This window comes from Chelmon rostratus, chromosome 11 (assembly GCF_017976325.1).
Source record: "Chelmon rostratus isolate fCheRos1 chromosome 11, fCheRos1.pri, whole genome shotgun sequence".
NCBI lineage: Eukaryota > Metazoa > Chordata > Actinopteri > Chaetodontiformes > Chaetodontidae > Chelmon > Chelmon rostratus.
Window position 1 is genome coordinate 4366596 of NC_055668.1, and position 16309 is coordinate 4382904.

Consider the following 16309-nt stretch of genomic DNA (forward strand, 5'->3'; position numbering starts at 1 on the left):
ATGTCTTAACAGCCTGACAGCACAATAAGGTCTCTGAATGCATTAAACCTTTCTCCTTATACTGCCACACATTACTGAACCTGCAATTTTTACAATACCAATCTAAAAATGTTACATCATCCGGCATAATTGGCTTACTTTACATATCTGACACATTAGGCAGACATGTGAATACAGCTTGACGAGCTATTGTATTGTCCAATAGGTATTACACTGTAGGTTGGTAGAAGGCTGGTCATGTCTTACCCAGGCCCAGCAGGTCCACAGCCGGCTCTGTGCTGTCCTTGGGGCTGGCTCTGCACTCCGACTGCTGAGAAAGACAAATAGACAGGTTAAAAAAAGGCATGTAAGCTATGTGTTCTCAGTTGTACATTATTATACACACTGTAATCATGTGCAATGATTTGACCTGTCTATTTAAGTTTTGATACAGAAGCCCAATACTGACCTTCACTAAAAAAGAGTATATTAGATAGTCAATGTCACCCACTGGCCATATGATGAAGGTTCCTGCATTAGCATAGCTACAGACTATAAACCCATTTCCTCTGCAGATTTCATTCATCATGATTACATTTTATAAATGACTGCATTTTGCATGCCCTGCAATTTTGGGTATATCATGCCTGAAGTCTGGGGTCACTCTGCTTCTTCTAAAGAAAGAAAAGGAAACAAAATCTATTATATTGGATTTATAATAGAGAGTTTTCTTGTTCAAAGGGGCCCTGTTGAGTTTTTGATCACTAGTGACACTCTGCAGTATCGTTTTGGATCTTGCGCATCATGCACAAATCCACACAGGTAATATAACATGCGTGCTGATAGTTTCAAGCTGACAGTTGGTGGCGGATATGCACCAAGAAGCTTAACAATACACAAGCAAAAGGAAGGGGGAACTGAGGACTTCTAGCTGATATTGTTTCTGTCGGAGCACCATTAATTAATACTTTTTTTGGGGCCACTTGGGGTCTGAGAAACAGCTGTAAGAACATTGACAATTATCACCTTCTAAAGTTGATACAGTAAACATATGAGGAAACAGTCACAGACAGATATGAAGCAACATAGGCATTCTTTGGAGTAATGTCTTTCCCCCTCGATGAATCTAAGTCCAACATTCATACTCCTTTAAACTCTGTTTTGTTCTCCACCGACTCCTGAGTAAAATATCTGACTCTTTAGCTGCTAAATTCTGAATTGAGAGTTCACCGGCTAGCTGCTAGCTCGGTCTGCCTGCTGTGGGCGGGTAGCATACGGCAAGTTTATCACAGACTTTTATTTCAACAGCAGCGTGCTGCTAGAAGAGAGGTTGATGAGCACTGTCGACATGAACCAAAGCAGTAAAGCTGTGGGCTGCAAAACCAAAACGATGAGCTAAAAGAAGCTAAAAGGCTCAGCAGACCTGGGGGAAGATAATCTAAAGGTAAAATAATGTACAGAGTACTCCTTCTAACTGCTTTCTTAGAGTAAATCAATTAACAGACCAACAAAAAAATCAGTCAGCAGCAATACTAATAATTAACTAATCGTTTAAGCCATATATCAAGAAAAAATGGCAATTATTTGCTGGGCAATTCTTGTCAATGGTATGCTGCCTTGGCAATGCTGTTTCTCAAAAAACTCAATCATGCTGATTGAGTTTTTAAATTGAAAGCTAATTTGTGAAGTAGAAATGGGAAAAAGAAGAGTGGGGAGGAAGAGGAGGGAGAAAAAAGAAGCGTAACACAGATTGAGTGAAGGTGAAAGAAGGAGACGCTAAAAGTCAAGGGGTAGGAGAATGAGGTACGATAATGAGGAAGGGAGGATGGGGCAAGATAGAGTTAGAGTGGCACAGGAGGGAAAAACGGCGAGGGAGAAAGAATATAAAAGGCTAACACGTGGCCATGAGAGATCTACAACGCTGGTAACAAACCCAATTTCCCCCCAACAAAAGATCGATGGACCACATTAAATTCAATGTCGTTCCAATCCAAGGCAATGAAAACAATTACCGTGTCCACGCCTAATCAAGAATGCATTGGCTGCGAATTGATGTGTGTTGGGACTGCAGAAAAGCTTGAACAGCGGCGGTGTGAATCGTAGCAGGAAGGTCGTTAGTGTACAGCAGCAAGAGGTCGGTTTGTGCTGTGCGTTCATATTGACCAACAGTGACGTGCAGCTGTACAGGAGCCTGAGGTTACAGGTATCACCAGCAAAACATTTACAAGCTGTTTAGGGTTAGGGGGGAAACTGGCGACAAATTGTGGCTTTCAACACCATCCCCTAACAAAAAGTTCACTTTGCATATCTAATCCTTTTCATTGATTGATTGATCATTTATAGAAAACTGTTAAAGTAAAATTTGCCAAAAAAATGTTTATGATTTGAGGCAACACTCGAAGGATCAGAGAATTCTGTTGGTTTGCTAATGCACGACATGAGATCTTAGTAAAGTCAATGATACAAAGAATATTCTGAATTTGAATATATAATAGTAGTGTAAAAAAAACAGACATTTGATTGTGAAAATTAGTATTTATTTGAGGAAGAAAAGGCAGCACTACTACTGCGGCTCCTCTCTCATGGGCTGAATTTCTGTTATCTGTTAATAACCTTTTTGTCTTTTTTTTTAACCAGGAAAATCTGGTAAAGTCAGACAAACGTAAATCTCCCTGATCATAATGTCCGTTGAGAATAATTCCTCAGTTCGATGTAACTCTCTAAACACCGATTTCGCTGCTCTGATGTTCGCTCTCTCTCTCGCTGCTCTACCGATTCAGTGAATTAAAGGTTTACTTTGACCAAACCAGAGAAGGTGGCGATTGCTGGACCAGTGAAAAAACGAACCAATGACTTTTATTTTGACAGCACTAATGAACACAGCTGGATGTTACGAGTCATCTGATGAACCAGCAGCTGATCAATGCAGCAAGAATGGTGCAGCTTATACCGGTCAGCTAATGCCAGTGTGATGCCAGTTCTCTGTTTGACCTAACGCGATGCTCCACTTCAGCATTTGTTCATTTAAAAGGCAACATCACAGGTTGTTAAACCTACAAATTCTTTGGTGCTGCATTTCAGATCAGTGGATCTCTTGGAATATTTTTTATTTTACGTAATGAAAGGCTACAGATAGCTGTGGCACTAAAACTTGACACCGCGGCTGAATGAATGGAACTGAGGAAACAGTAAATATTACAATAAAGTGAGAAACACAGTATCAGATCATCAAGTCTGGCAGATACCCATTGTGCTTTATCAGACCAGTATTGGCACCTTAACCCTAACCCAAAGATCTAAAAATCATAATAGCACAACATTTGTACTATCAATAGAAGCACAATGCTCAAGCAAAAACATATACCAGTCATTATCAGCCGAACTCATATTGATCAAAAGACAAAACAAAATTCTCCTGAGAAAAGCCCTCACCTCCATTAAGAGTACTTGCAGCAAAAGAACAACAAGAAGAACGTTTTATGGCATGCCTGTCCATTTGATTTCAGACATCTCAGACCATGCAGTGTTACAAAAATGAGATTACATAGCCCTTCAATGCTACAACCCACACAGCTGCTGTGAGACAGAGAAGAAAGAAATATGAACATTCGAAATGTCACTCTGCATAAAAAGCTTAAATTCCCCGCTGTGTGTTCACAAGGATTTGTATAGACATGCTGCCAATATTCTTCTCGGAACGCTGGCGGACAAGTTGGGTTTTCCCGTAGTTATCCGGGATGACACCGAGTGATGCAGCTGACAGACGGCTAGCGAGGGGGGGGGGGGGGCAAAGTCTGCTGTAGGTTTGTCCCTGATGCACTCAGTGGCTTCGGCTGAAGCCAAGACAAGACGGGCGAGGTGCTGCTGAGTTCCTGCTGTCTTCTTTTACCACACGTGGTCCACAGCAGTCATTCCATTAGTATGATGAGTTAAACATTCATTACAGTTGCTGCTACTCTGACATCGCGTTCAGCCACTGTCAATGAAACTCAACACTTTCTGCCAATGTTCACATTAAAAGCCGCCAGTAAAAGGAGCGATTTTTGATTTGAGCCGCTGGAAGGCTTTTCATGTGAAACATTTCTGCGGGAAATGTTGAGTTTACTGACAGCGGCTTAGCATCGAACAAAAAGACGGTGAATAAAAAAATAAGCTCCAGCCAAGGTCTGCTTTGACGGAAACAGGTCACAGCACTGAAGGGGAAGAGGTCGCATATTCGCTCACACTCATCTGCTGATGAAATCCGTGAGATGTGGCAGGAGCTCGGAAAACCACAATAGGTGGACTTTTAGCTGAGATGATTTTGTCACACTACTCTTGTTTGCTGATTAATTTCAATCACTTCTGCTTCACTTTTTTTTTGTTCAGTGTTAAGCTACTGTCACGCGCATAGAGACGAACCGAGGGGGCTGCGGCTCAGTGGTTAGAGTGGGTGTCCAAGTGCTGAAGTGCCCTTGAGCAAGACACTGGACCACGTGTGGCTCACGATGCGCAGGCTTGAGCCTTGTGTGTGTGTGTGTGTGGGTGTGTCTGTTAAGGTAGAGCAGCACTTCACAAATGCCGTCCATTTAGCATTTACATAACCTGCACACACGTTTTACATTAAAAACCTCCCAGCTGCTCAAAGTGCACGATTCCAAGGTTAAGGATGAACTTCTATATTCAAAGTGAGAGCTGTACTTCTGTTAAAAAGGGAAACTAAGCAATAGAGTGGTGAGTATGACCTGACTAAACTGTTGCACTGATGCTGTGGAAATGTACATTACACTGAATTTACCATGTGTAGCATTGTTTGAGACTGAGTGGCTACATGAATACCCTCTTCTATTTACAGGGGTTGTTAGCGACAGTGAGGTATTATTGAGCCCCATAGATCTTTTTTCAATCATACAAGATTATGAGGATGCTTTCCAACATTTCAAGATGAAGTAATATCACAACCAGCATGGAAAGAAATGTCAAGGGACTCACGAGGCAAAGAATTAATCAAGATAGGGAATCGAGCTGCCAGATATGATAATACTGTGTATAAATATTCATTAGATACATGAAACTGGACCTAAGATCCCTAAGGTACCTGTGGCATACTAATTACATCAAAGAACGAGATAATGTCATTATAAGAAGTGCTTGATGAGACGATAAGCAGCAGTTTGAAAGCAGGCAGCAGCTTGTGTATCTGCCATTTATGCCTCTGCATGCAGCTACATTAAGTGGACAGCAGAGACTGACATCTCGAAAAGAAAACAGCAGAATGAACAGGCACACAGAGGAATGACATTTAGGTTTTTGTAGATCTCTACCGCCTTCAACACCTGCCCAACATGTCAAACAATGTGGAAGGAGGGAAAAAAACAGGAGCTGCTGTCAAGGCAGTTGAATGACAATGCGATAATGAGCAAAAAACGTGGTTTTCACTGTGAAATTTAAAGGGCAGAGAGGAACTACCCTGACCTCAGCCCGGAACTAAGGATGACTTTCAGTGGATATCTTCCATGACTATGGCATAAAAAAGAAACAGTCCTTAAAAGGTCTGTTAGTTGAATCATTACAAACACAGTGCTTCCATTTTGAAATAGATAGTGAAGCATACACAAATATACTGACAGGGATTTAGGCTTCCACAGGTCTGCACTTTGTTGATCCAATCTGGGCTTTGACAACTAGGACAACAAGAAGCTATTCAGCTGTGTTTTAAAACCAAACCACTTCTGTCAGCCACTGACTTAGAGAAAGATTTTTATGCTTCCATTTCATCTCTTCATTATTGTAACTCCCCACATTTAGCACTTAGTACAAGCAAAACAAATCTACTGGAGCCTGCAATTGATGATCCAAAACGAATCTGCAATGCTTTTTCACTCTAAGAGAGTACATCACCCTTTGCTTTTATTGACTTTCAATTGATTCAACAATTTCACTTAAAGGTCTACATATCACTTATAACACATGACATGGATTGCTCCAGACTAAACCTGCTAAACCTTCAAGGATACACATCTAGGTCATCAGGAGAAGGCACTTCTCACGATACCTAAGTCTAGATTTACTTACGGGTGAGCATTTGCTGCTGAGTGAAATGAATTACTGTTTCCATCTGCACCACTAATGCTGTATATTCTTTTAAACATAAGATGAAAAACACTTTTAACAGAGTTACGTGATTTAATATCTCCTGGATTGTATTGTACTATTCTATTTATTCTACTCTGTGTGGTTTTACTTTTTACTGTATAATTAAACAAACATAAAATATAAGTCTCACATATTCTTTGTTTTAGTGCTTTGCATATCTCTACATACATACATTATGTTAAAAGTTCAAGCAAGTGCACTACTTGAATGTGACAATTACTGTACTTCAAATTATACACACACACACACACACACAAAAAAAACAAAAAAACAATACGTAGTGGGGTATCAAAGTGGCCCAGTGGTCTAGAGGAACCCATACATGATGCAATAAGGATCTTGCAGATTCTTTGCAAGTGCCAGGTGGGTCTAATGAAGTACTGGTCGTAAACTGCAAAATATACATTTTGAGACATGTGGAACGCCTGCTGAATCATAGAATTACCATGTCGCTAAAAACAAAAACATGCAAGTAGAGAGATGATCCACCTGCAGTATCCATTTGCCCCTCTCCTACTGGGCAGTGTATTCTGCATCAGTCCATGCTATATACTAATTGGTTTGTTTGTATGATTGTTTGGTGGCAGCAGTCACATTGTGAGAATTTAATCTTCAATTTCGACACAGAATTTTTGCATTGGCTGTCTTTTGTGGCAAAAGCTGTAAATCAGCCCTCAGTGGACCGGTCGCACTGTACGATCTAGGAAACCAGATTTAACCACATTTCTCCCAAAGCTGTCAATTCTCATTTAAAACAGCCAAAACTTTCACAGTGTAGGGACCTTCAGATGTGTACTGTCTTATATCCCCACTGTAACATTTCATGTATACCATCAGCTAAAGGCAAAATGCCTCAAATACTCTTAAAACAACTTCAACAGTGACTGAGGCACAAAACACCAGCTATCAACTTCAGTCCAAAAATATTTGTATTGGCTTTCCAAAACCAATATAATTCGAACTCTGGGGAGCACTGCATCGCCGACTACCACTGCACAAATGATGAAACCTGGCACCCACAAAACTTAAACACACACACATACACAAAAACACACCTGCAGCACCGTCCATCTCAGAGAGGCTGGCAACCCACTGAGACTGTGCTCAACAGCCTTATACAACACAACAATCCAATGTCCTCCTTCACACATTCGAGAGGCAGATGAAACAAACGACTTATCCTCTGAAGAGAAGCAGAGTGAGGTGATGGAACAAACAAAGCAAAAAACACTAAAAGTGAGAGAGGAAATACAAATAGTGTGGAAGGAGACAAGTGGGAGATGAGGGCTGCAAATTGGCTAGAAGTGAGAGAGAAATACAGAGGACAAATACAAGGGGAACAGGAAACAGAGGACGAATAGGAGAATGAGGAAGAATAAACAAGAGGATGATTTAGCAGGACAAGACAGACAGCAGCAGACAGGGCAGCTAACAAGCAAGTGTGCAAGAGCAGCAAAGGTTGCACACCAGTGCAACGAGCACTACTGCAACAGCAGCGTTAGTCAAACCGGAAAATTTGAATGCATCTGAAGAGAGGACCAGGCCTTTATTCGGGATGAATGGTATCCTCGAGATGTTACACATCCACAGTGATCAGTTTGCTGCAAAAAGTGTTCATGCATTAAGCTACTGCTGATCATTATCACTTTCTGCATGCGCTTTAAAATGAATGCATTCTAATGTCAAGGCAATAGTAGATCTTTATTGTGAAACCATAGTGTCATTGACGGTTAGCTGACATTACCAGCACTAGACTCATGGCTGTCCCCACCATTGAGTTCATCAAGCTCTAGACATCCGTTTTTGTTTTTTTTTTTGTTTTTTCTTGAGGAGTATATAACAAAAGTCATGAAATAATTGCCAAAAAATAACTTTTCTTTGGTGCAGCAAAGATATTGTACAAACACAGCGACTCGCTGACATTGCTTATGTGTGACTGGGTGGTAAAGTGGATGATCTTGTCACGAAGTGTGATAAAGATAACTGGAGAATTTTACTAGTGGACTGCTGGCAGTTCAATGGCATTCATCCATCCATCATAGCTCCTGCATGGTTGTGCTAACGTTAACCAGTGGCCAGTCAATTTCACTTGAGTTAATTAGGGAGTTAGTTAGCCAATTAATGTTAATATAATGCTAATATTATGCTAATATTATAACACTAATGTATTTCCATCCATCCAATGGTAGACTGATACGGACTGACTGATAAATATCAATTTACCCTGTGTTGACTTTCTTGGCTCTGCCAATCACAGCTCAACTTTGGGAGGAGAAGAGGTACGGGACAAGATGAGGAAAGTGAGAGAAAAATGCAAAAGAGACGTTGACGGAGAGGGGGGAGGAAGAGCAGGTACTAGCAACTGGGAAGAATAGGATTAGCATTGCGTCCCCGTGCTGTTCAAAAAAACAAAAACTGACCTGATCAAACTAAAACAATGTAATTACCACAGAGATATACATCCTTCCTTGTTCCTAGGTAATTACAGTGGAACCTATAGACTCCATCCAACAAAAACAAAAAACAACGTAATTATGGTGGTATGATCATTGTATGACACACATTTTTCTTCAATATGTACTGCATAACACATTTCTATAAGATTTCACTCACACACAAAGATAAAATATGGAAGGTGTATATAATTTTACTGTATTATTTTTAATACAAACCAACAGGAGAGACAAGCGAGGAGTCGCAGAGAGCGGGACAGGCACTGACTACAGAGGGTGAGAAAAAACACAGAGTAGAGGATGGAGAGAGAAACGAACATGAAACACTGAAGGTAGAGAGACAAGAGGACATGAGTGAGAGGGAACATGTTATGGAAAGCAGAGAGAGAGAAGGAGGGCGAGAAAAAAACAGTTACAGCAGGAAAAGAAAGAGAGAGAGAGAAAATGCACATATTTAGATCAGGGCACGCCCCTGAACCCCCATAATAAGCTCAGTTTTTGAACCTTGGTATTTCTAAAACCCTGCATATGGCCCTGATTAGCCTTAACATAGCCAAACCTGTCTTGGTGTTTTCTATAGTTTTATATAAAAGTTTTACGTATTTTTTGCACTTTTTATCAGGTTGTTTAACAATATTGCATGGGCAGTCAAGCCAAGGACCAAAGTTATGTTTGTTTTGCAGGTTATATAAGATAGATGAAGAGCTGCAGAAGCAGAACTGAAGCTGAATGATCCTTTACTTGTCATGTGGACTGGACGGAGAGCACAGCATCAGATATGACTCCAATAATCCTGCAGCACAAACAGTGTACCTGACATGTACTATAAAGTCACAAAAACTGTGTGCGACAATATGCACAAGCCGAAAAAGAAGCTATGTGTTACAGTTAAGCATTAGGTCACATGCATAAAAATGATTCAGTGAGGTGCCACTACACAGATTTTAAACATAGTTGTTTGTCTGCTGTTGTTGCTGTTATTGCGCCTCCTGTTATGATTGTATCGTTAAATGGCGTGCATCAATCTATAACAGCAAAATCTAAGCTTTCAAACAGTGTATAGTATGAGTATAAACGTGAATGTAGCATTTGTGTCAATAGACGGGAAGACAAAAAAACTACGTGAAATATTCCAATGGCCCATGGGAGGGCCATTGGAATGTTATATATATTTACATATACATATTATGGGGCTGCTGAAGGGCTTCTAATATGTAATATCTGTGCGGGAAGCGTTCCATTGACAGTGGTTTGACATTAAAAAAAATAGTAGCAAAGTAGAAGTGATTAGATATTATTTGACAAAATAACTTTAACTAAGAATGATTTTGGAAAGCTCAGAAAAGCTAGTGGGATTTGAGTATTGAGGTCACACTATACTTAGTGTGCTAATTAATCAATCAATCATCACTTTTGCCCTGCCCTGTTTTCATCCTGTGTTTAGCTACATCCTGCGCAGATGTTTCACATCAAAAGTTTTCTGGCTGCTCCAAGTGCATAATTATAAATTAACGTCCATGCTCAAATGAGAAAAGTATTACTATTAAACACAGAAACTAATGGTAACAAAATGGTGAGTATGCCAGGATTCTAGTAGTGCAGTGTTACCAGTAGCAGCAGTAGCAGCAGCACTGTAGTACATTAGTAGTTATAGAGGCACTGCAGAGAGTGGATTGTCTTCTTGTGGCTGACAGCTGCCTTATTAACACTACCACAGAGAATAATAAAACTGCCACTGGCTAGATGAGGAGAGGAGAAAGAGAGAGAAGGAGAACCAGAGTTCACAGCGGAGAAAGGGGAGGATACGGAGGTCACTTTGGGGGAAGAGGAGAGGAAAAAAGGAATGCATGAAGACAGAGGAGAGCAGTGGCCATTAAAGGTGAGGATGTAGACCTAGGCAGATGCAAAGATAAAAAGGAATGTAAGCAGGGAAGGTGGAGAGGAAGAGCAGGTGGACAATGATGAGGAGGACAACCAAAAAAGACAAGGGAAGACAAATGACAGGAGGAGAGGATGACAAAGGGAAGAACTGGCATGATGACTCATGATGAAGACAGAAATGGAAGATGAGAAACAAAGGATGAACTGAGGAGATGACAAGAGTAGAAAGATGAGGAGACATAGCGAGGAGAGGAGGACAAAGTGGGCAGGAGGCCAGATATGCGTGTGTGTGGCCTGTTTATGTGCTTGAAGAGTATGTGTCTGTGTGTGTGTGTGTGTTTGTTTGTGTATGTGCATGGAGTGAGAAGTGTGTTGAAAATGCATTATCAATACAGACTGAGATATCCATATCATAAAGTCGGCAGCACCCAAGCTCTACCCAAAAGCACAGAACAAAGTCTGTGTGTGTGTGCGTGCGTGCGTGCGTGCGTGCGTGCGTGCGTGCGTGCGTGCGTGCGTGGCACCGCAGTAAGTCAGAGGCTGTTAAGTGTGCCGGGCTGCTGCAGTTCTGCACCATTCAACACGATCTGTCACTCAGCCGGTGGCACTGACACAGACACACACACACACACACACGCACACACGCACACACGCTCACGCACACACGCACACACGCACACACACACACACACACACACACACACACACAATCTAAAAGGTTTTGTCACAGAGAGGAGATCCCAAGCTGCCACACGCAAGCATCTCTTCCACCCAGTTACATTCATCTGACGGTCATGGAGAGAACCTATTGCATTTAAACACACACACACACACACACAGAGAGAGAGATAGAGAGCGAGAGGGAGCGAGCGAGAGAGAAACATCAAGACATAAACACAAGCAGGTAAAAAGATACATACCCATACAAATATAGAGGTGACAATAAACACAAATTCAAGTATTGCGATCATACATGCACAAACATCCACAACACAAACTCTCACGCATCGGTACCAAACTCACACACTCTACAAATATTTGCATCCACAGAGAAAAAACAACACACACACACACACACTTGGGTGTTTGGGGAAGGTCACGGTGTGGTCTGATGGCTGATGCGTGACGGTGCTGTTCAGGAAAAGAATACCAAATCAAATCAAAACACTGGCAACTATCACACACACACACACACACACACACTAACAGACCAATTTAAACAGGGTATTTTAAGGTGTTTTTTCGGAAGTGAAATTTCATTTGTCACTAAACAGGAGAGCTTTCAGAGCATCGAGAATCTTGTTAGGCTGTGTTTTGGAGAAAGTGTCAGCCAGCTTCAGGTTAGAATTTGTTTGCCGGATTTGGGGAACACACACAAATACATAACAGCTGGTTCGATTCAGGGAACACACACACACACAATGCCCAACTTGTCTTGAGGAACACGAACTGGATTGGATGTACGTGCACACTCGGGCACGGACTGTCACACACATGGATTTAGGGAGCACACACAGTTGGATTTAGGAAAGGCGTGCGCAACAAGCTGGATTAGCACGCTGGTGCTAACACAAAACACTGAGCTAGCGATCTACAGGGGACACAAAGCATATTCATTCAGCTTTTAGTGTTTTAAACCTTTAGAGATCAAAGGTATATCAATGTTTGTGTGTTTGTGAGGGTTCTTTGTAGTTCAGTCATGCAGTATTTTTTTGTTATCTCTCCCCACAAAGATTCTGATGTCCCTTTCCAACAGTGAAGAAGCAGGATTGGATGAGATGTTGTCAGTGTGAAACCCACCTCCACCACTTTGCATAAAGTAATTGGATTTATGGTGTTTTACATATGTTGTCCTGAATCAACTGTGCCTTCAACAACAAACACAAAAGTGTGTGCGTGTGTGTGTCCATTTGAAGACTGTGGCAGTACTGATATATTTAGGTATATTTTGCATAACTCTCTATGCTTATCACCTGCATATTTTGGCCAGTGAATGAACTGTTTCAAACTATGTGTTGCTAATAGCTGCCATTAGCTTGTTAGCTGTGCAGCTAGTGGTGCTATCAGCCGACTGAGACCAGACCTGGCCAGGCCGGGAGCTCAGAGCACCAGGGAAGCGTTGATGTCTACACAGCGGGAGGCAGAACCAGGCTCAGCAGCCTCCGAGCTAACGCGTAACGGGGCCAGACACAGCCTCCAAAGCTGATGGACGCAAGGGATTACAGTACCAAGGTGATTTACAGCAGCTCTGACCAGGACGTTGACTGATGATGAAGGCGTGGAGCGACAGCAGCGTGTAGAGCCAAAGAATTAGGGGTTTATTTCGACCAAACCAGCGTTGGTGATTGTTGTAACAGTGGAAAGACGAACCAACACAGGTTTGGAAAGTGTGATTTTGTTTTTTGTCAAGCTCTAATTAAGTGTGTTTTCCAATGAATTACACAAGGCAATTAATCTTCTCTCAGTTCAATTAAAGAAACTTGAATTCAGAACATGTACAGTCATATTTTTCTGTTTAACACAGAAATTTGGTATATTTTTCTTGAGTTCATTTTGTTTATTTATTAGACAAAAAAACTAAGAGGGCTTGTGGTACATAGTAAACTGGCCGCTTAGCTGAAACTAAAGGGTGAAAAAAAAAAAAAAGTTGTAGTAGTTCTCGTTTTCGAACAGAACGAACAGCTCTCATCAGAGACGTGGACAGAATTAACACCGGTTATCAGCCACACTTAAGTACGTCAGGCAGGTCTGACTGGTCAGGGAGGGTCTTGCTGTCCCGCTGCTGTGGGATTCAGGTGTGTGTGCTGATACGTCCACACAGAAATTGATCCGAGGGCACTCATTATCTGCCCTCACCATGTGCTGAGTCATAATCTTTAAAAGACAAAAATGTGTTTTTGAGCAGACAGAGTGAACTTCGAGGAGCAGGAAATGTGACGCGTACTGGTGCTCTTTGGATCAGATCTATTTGTTCTTAAGTATATTTGGATTGAGTCTGCCTGTCTATGTGTCCATTCAGATCTGGTCCAAACCAAACTTTTGGATCCCTAAAGACCTCTACTGTACAGCGATTTAGCCAAAGTCAAATTAGACTCCCCTGCTTCTACTAATCAATCATTTGATTGATGGCTTACTATAGTCGATAGTACCTAAGCAATGCAATTTGCAATTTAAGGTCATAATATTATCTGATCAAAACATTGCAATGCATTAAAATCAGGTTAATGTTAAGGCATCACCCTTTCTATGAGAAACATTAACTTGACAATCTGCATCATATCTTGCATCCATACTCTATGTTAGCCATCATTTTAGTGATGATAACATATAATGATTTTAAACACCATTTTTGGCTCTAATGGTGGTGTAACTCCAAGCTTTCTATTTAAGTCTTTTTTTTGAGCAAATGCTCTGAATAAACCAGGTCTGAAAACTCTGCAGTTACCAGTCAGCAGCCACTTTTCTCAGATGTCCTGAATAGCATTTCAAAACTGACAGCGTCTTTGTCTGGCTTTGTTTGACTCTTTGTCTTCTTGTCTCCTTTTACACCCTTCTTGAAAATACGGGTAATCTGCCCTGTTGCTTTATGGCTCAATGTTCACAATAACAACACAACACATGTGAAGTGATGATGGTTGAATTTGTTGAAGACATCAGCCTGGTTCCAGACCTCTGAATCACCGCCCACATGTCTGATGTTTTCAGTGACTCATGCAGGTCCCGGGTTTTGCTTTTTGATAAACACAATGTCAAATGTCAGGGTGAATAATGAAGAAAGAGAGAGAGAGAGAGAAGGAAAATGAAGGCCATTCAGAGCGATTATCAGGCTACTGAAATATAGAGTAATAACAATAATATTGATGCTCACAGTAAAACAGTTGCATGATGCACCTACAATATGAGACAAAGCTTCTCAACTAGTCATTTGTTCTCGGCCATTGTTCCTGATTCGCTCAAAATAGGTTATGGATCATTCCCTTCACACACATCAGCAGGGCCTTGACACAAATCTATGGTTGACAATAAATCTGTTGTATAATTCACGAAGCCCTGAGCTCTGTAAATGCCAGCTAGCTGAGTGGACATGGCCTACTCTGTTCGGGGTGGTAAGCTGGGATGTAACGTCTCAGTGCCGTAAAGGCTCTGCTGCATCACAGTGGGGGGGGGGGGGGGGTGGGTGTTTTTGTTTAAAGCGTGGGAGGAGCATGTTGGTGTGTGTACTTGTGCATGTGTGCATTTAAATTTGGGAGGTCGGATGTGTGGGTTTATGATTGCACCTGTCTTGTGCGTGTGTGCTTCTTGGGAAACATGCTTGATTCTCTTCCACCAGCAGTGCAAATCCAGCTTATTGATTAGCTTCCTTGTGGCTAAGATATCGATCCTTTCACTGCTAAACCTCAGAGAGCAGTGTTTCTATGTGTGTGCGTGTGTGTGTGTGTGTGTGTGTGTGTGCGTCACGTTATTAGTCACAGAATGCTGCTCCTTTGGCTGCCCTTCACACCATCCACTAAAACTAACTCCAATCGACCACAGATATGCTTTAGCTCCTGCAACTGCTGCTCTGTGTGTGTGTGTGTGTGTGAATGCGTGTGTGTGTCACATCCAATCATGGGAACCTTTGAGAGCCTAACTCAGTCCAGATGTACAGAGCACCTAGTGATAACACACTCCCCAAATCCCTGCACTGAATGAACAAAAAATACACAAAACGCATCTACACACACACACACACACACACACACACACACACTCACACACACTCACACACACACACGCACACACAAAGGCAAGCGCCAGTGTTTTCCATGAAGGAAAGCAGCCTCTTGTTCTCTTTGATAATTTATTCATGGGCTGAAAGAAAAAGACAACATACGCCAGCAGTCCAATGGGACGACAGTGATTTAGTGTTTGTAGAGAGAGCGATAGACACACGGAGAGCTAGAAAGAGAGAGGAGGAGAGAGACGGCGGGAGGGACAAATGAAGGAGAGACGGAGATGAATGGAGGTGAGGAGAGGCTGAAAACAGCTATGGAGATAATGGAGTCACGTCCTGCCTAAAAAGCACAGTGTTTTTGTAGCACGAGTGGAAAGTACACGCTGTCCTTTTACTTCGCTTTCTGATACGCACTTGTCCATCTCTTCATACTTGCTAATCTTAAAACCTGCCATGTGGAAGGCATTATCTGACGAAAGTCCTTTGCCACCAACAGTCGTTAACTGCTTTTTAAATTTTAGGAAGAAAATGTGAACAATAAGTTGGAAACGGTAGTCTGGTCTATATACAGGGTTTCATTAATTTGGAAGAATGGATAAAAGACCAGCCTGCTAAACTAGAGACCCCCCTGCTGTGTCACTTCATGCATCTTGGGTGGATCTGATGGACCCAATATCAGCCAAAGTGTCAATGTCCCATTTCCCATGTCCCAAAAGTACTCATTCTCATTCTACGGTCAAGTTAGCAGTAATAAATATGCCACGCCAGTTAGACTTTCAAAATAAAGCTTGCTGAGAAACATTTCAGGTCAAGGTCTCAGTTTGGTTATGGTTTAGGAACTGCTTGGTTTTGGTTAAAATACGTCTGTAAATCACGAAAGTTAAGAAACTCACGGAAGCTAAGTTACGCTACCTATGTGACATAAACTACATACGCCACATGCGTGACATAAGTAATGTTGAGTAGGTGACACATGAAACATGAACAGTTGTCTCCTAGGTGGAAGTCCTGTGTTTGGCAGATCAACCCCAACCTCCTCCCTATGTGGATGTAGTCGCTCTTTATATGAAGATAACTGACTTCCCCCTGCTGGTACTGTTCCTTCATACATACATGCATTTTTCACTTTTCAGTGACAGATGTGGAC

General features: G+C 41.7%; 1 protein-coding gene across 1 annotated transcript in view; it reads right to left on the reverse strand.

The window, feature by feature from the left end:
• The window catches only part of smap1 (small ArfGAP 1), a 98792-nt gene that overhangs the window by 29746 nt on the left and 52737 nt on the right, over nucleotides 1-16309 (reverse strand). The window contains exon 7 of the mRNA XM_041947995.1: nucleotides 247-310. Within this exon, the coding sequence (XP_041803929.1) occupies nucleotides 247-310 (64 nt within the window). The remainder of the gene's footprint in view (nucleotides 1-246; nucleotides 311-16309) is intronic.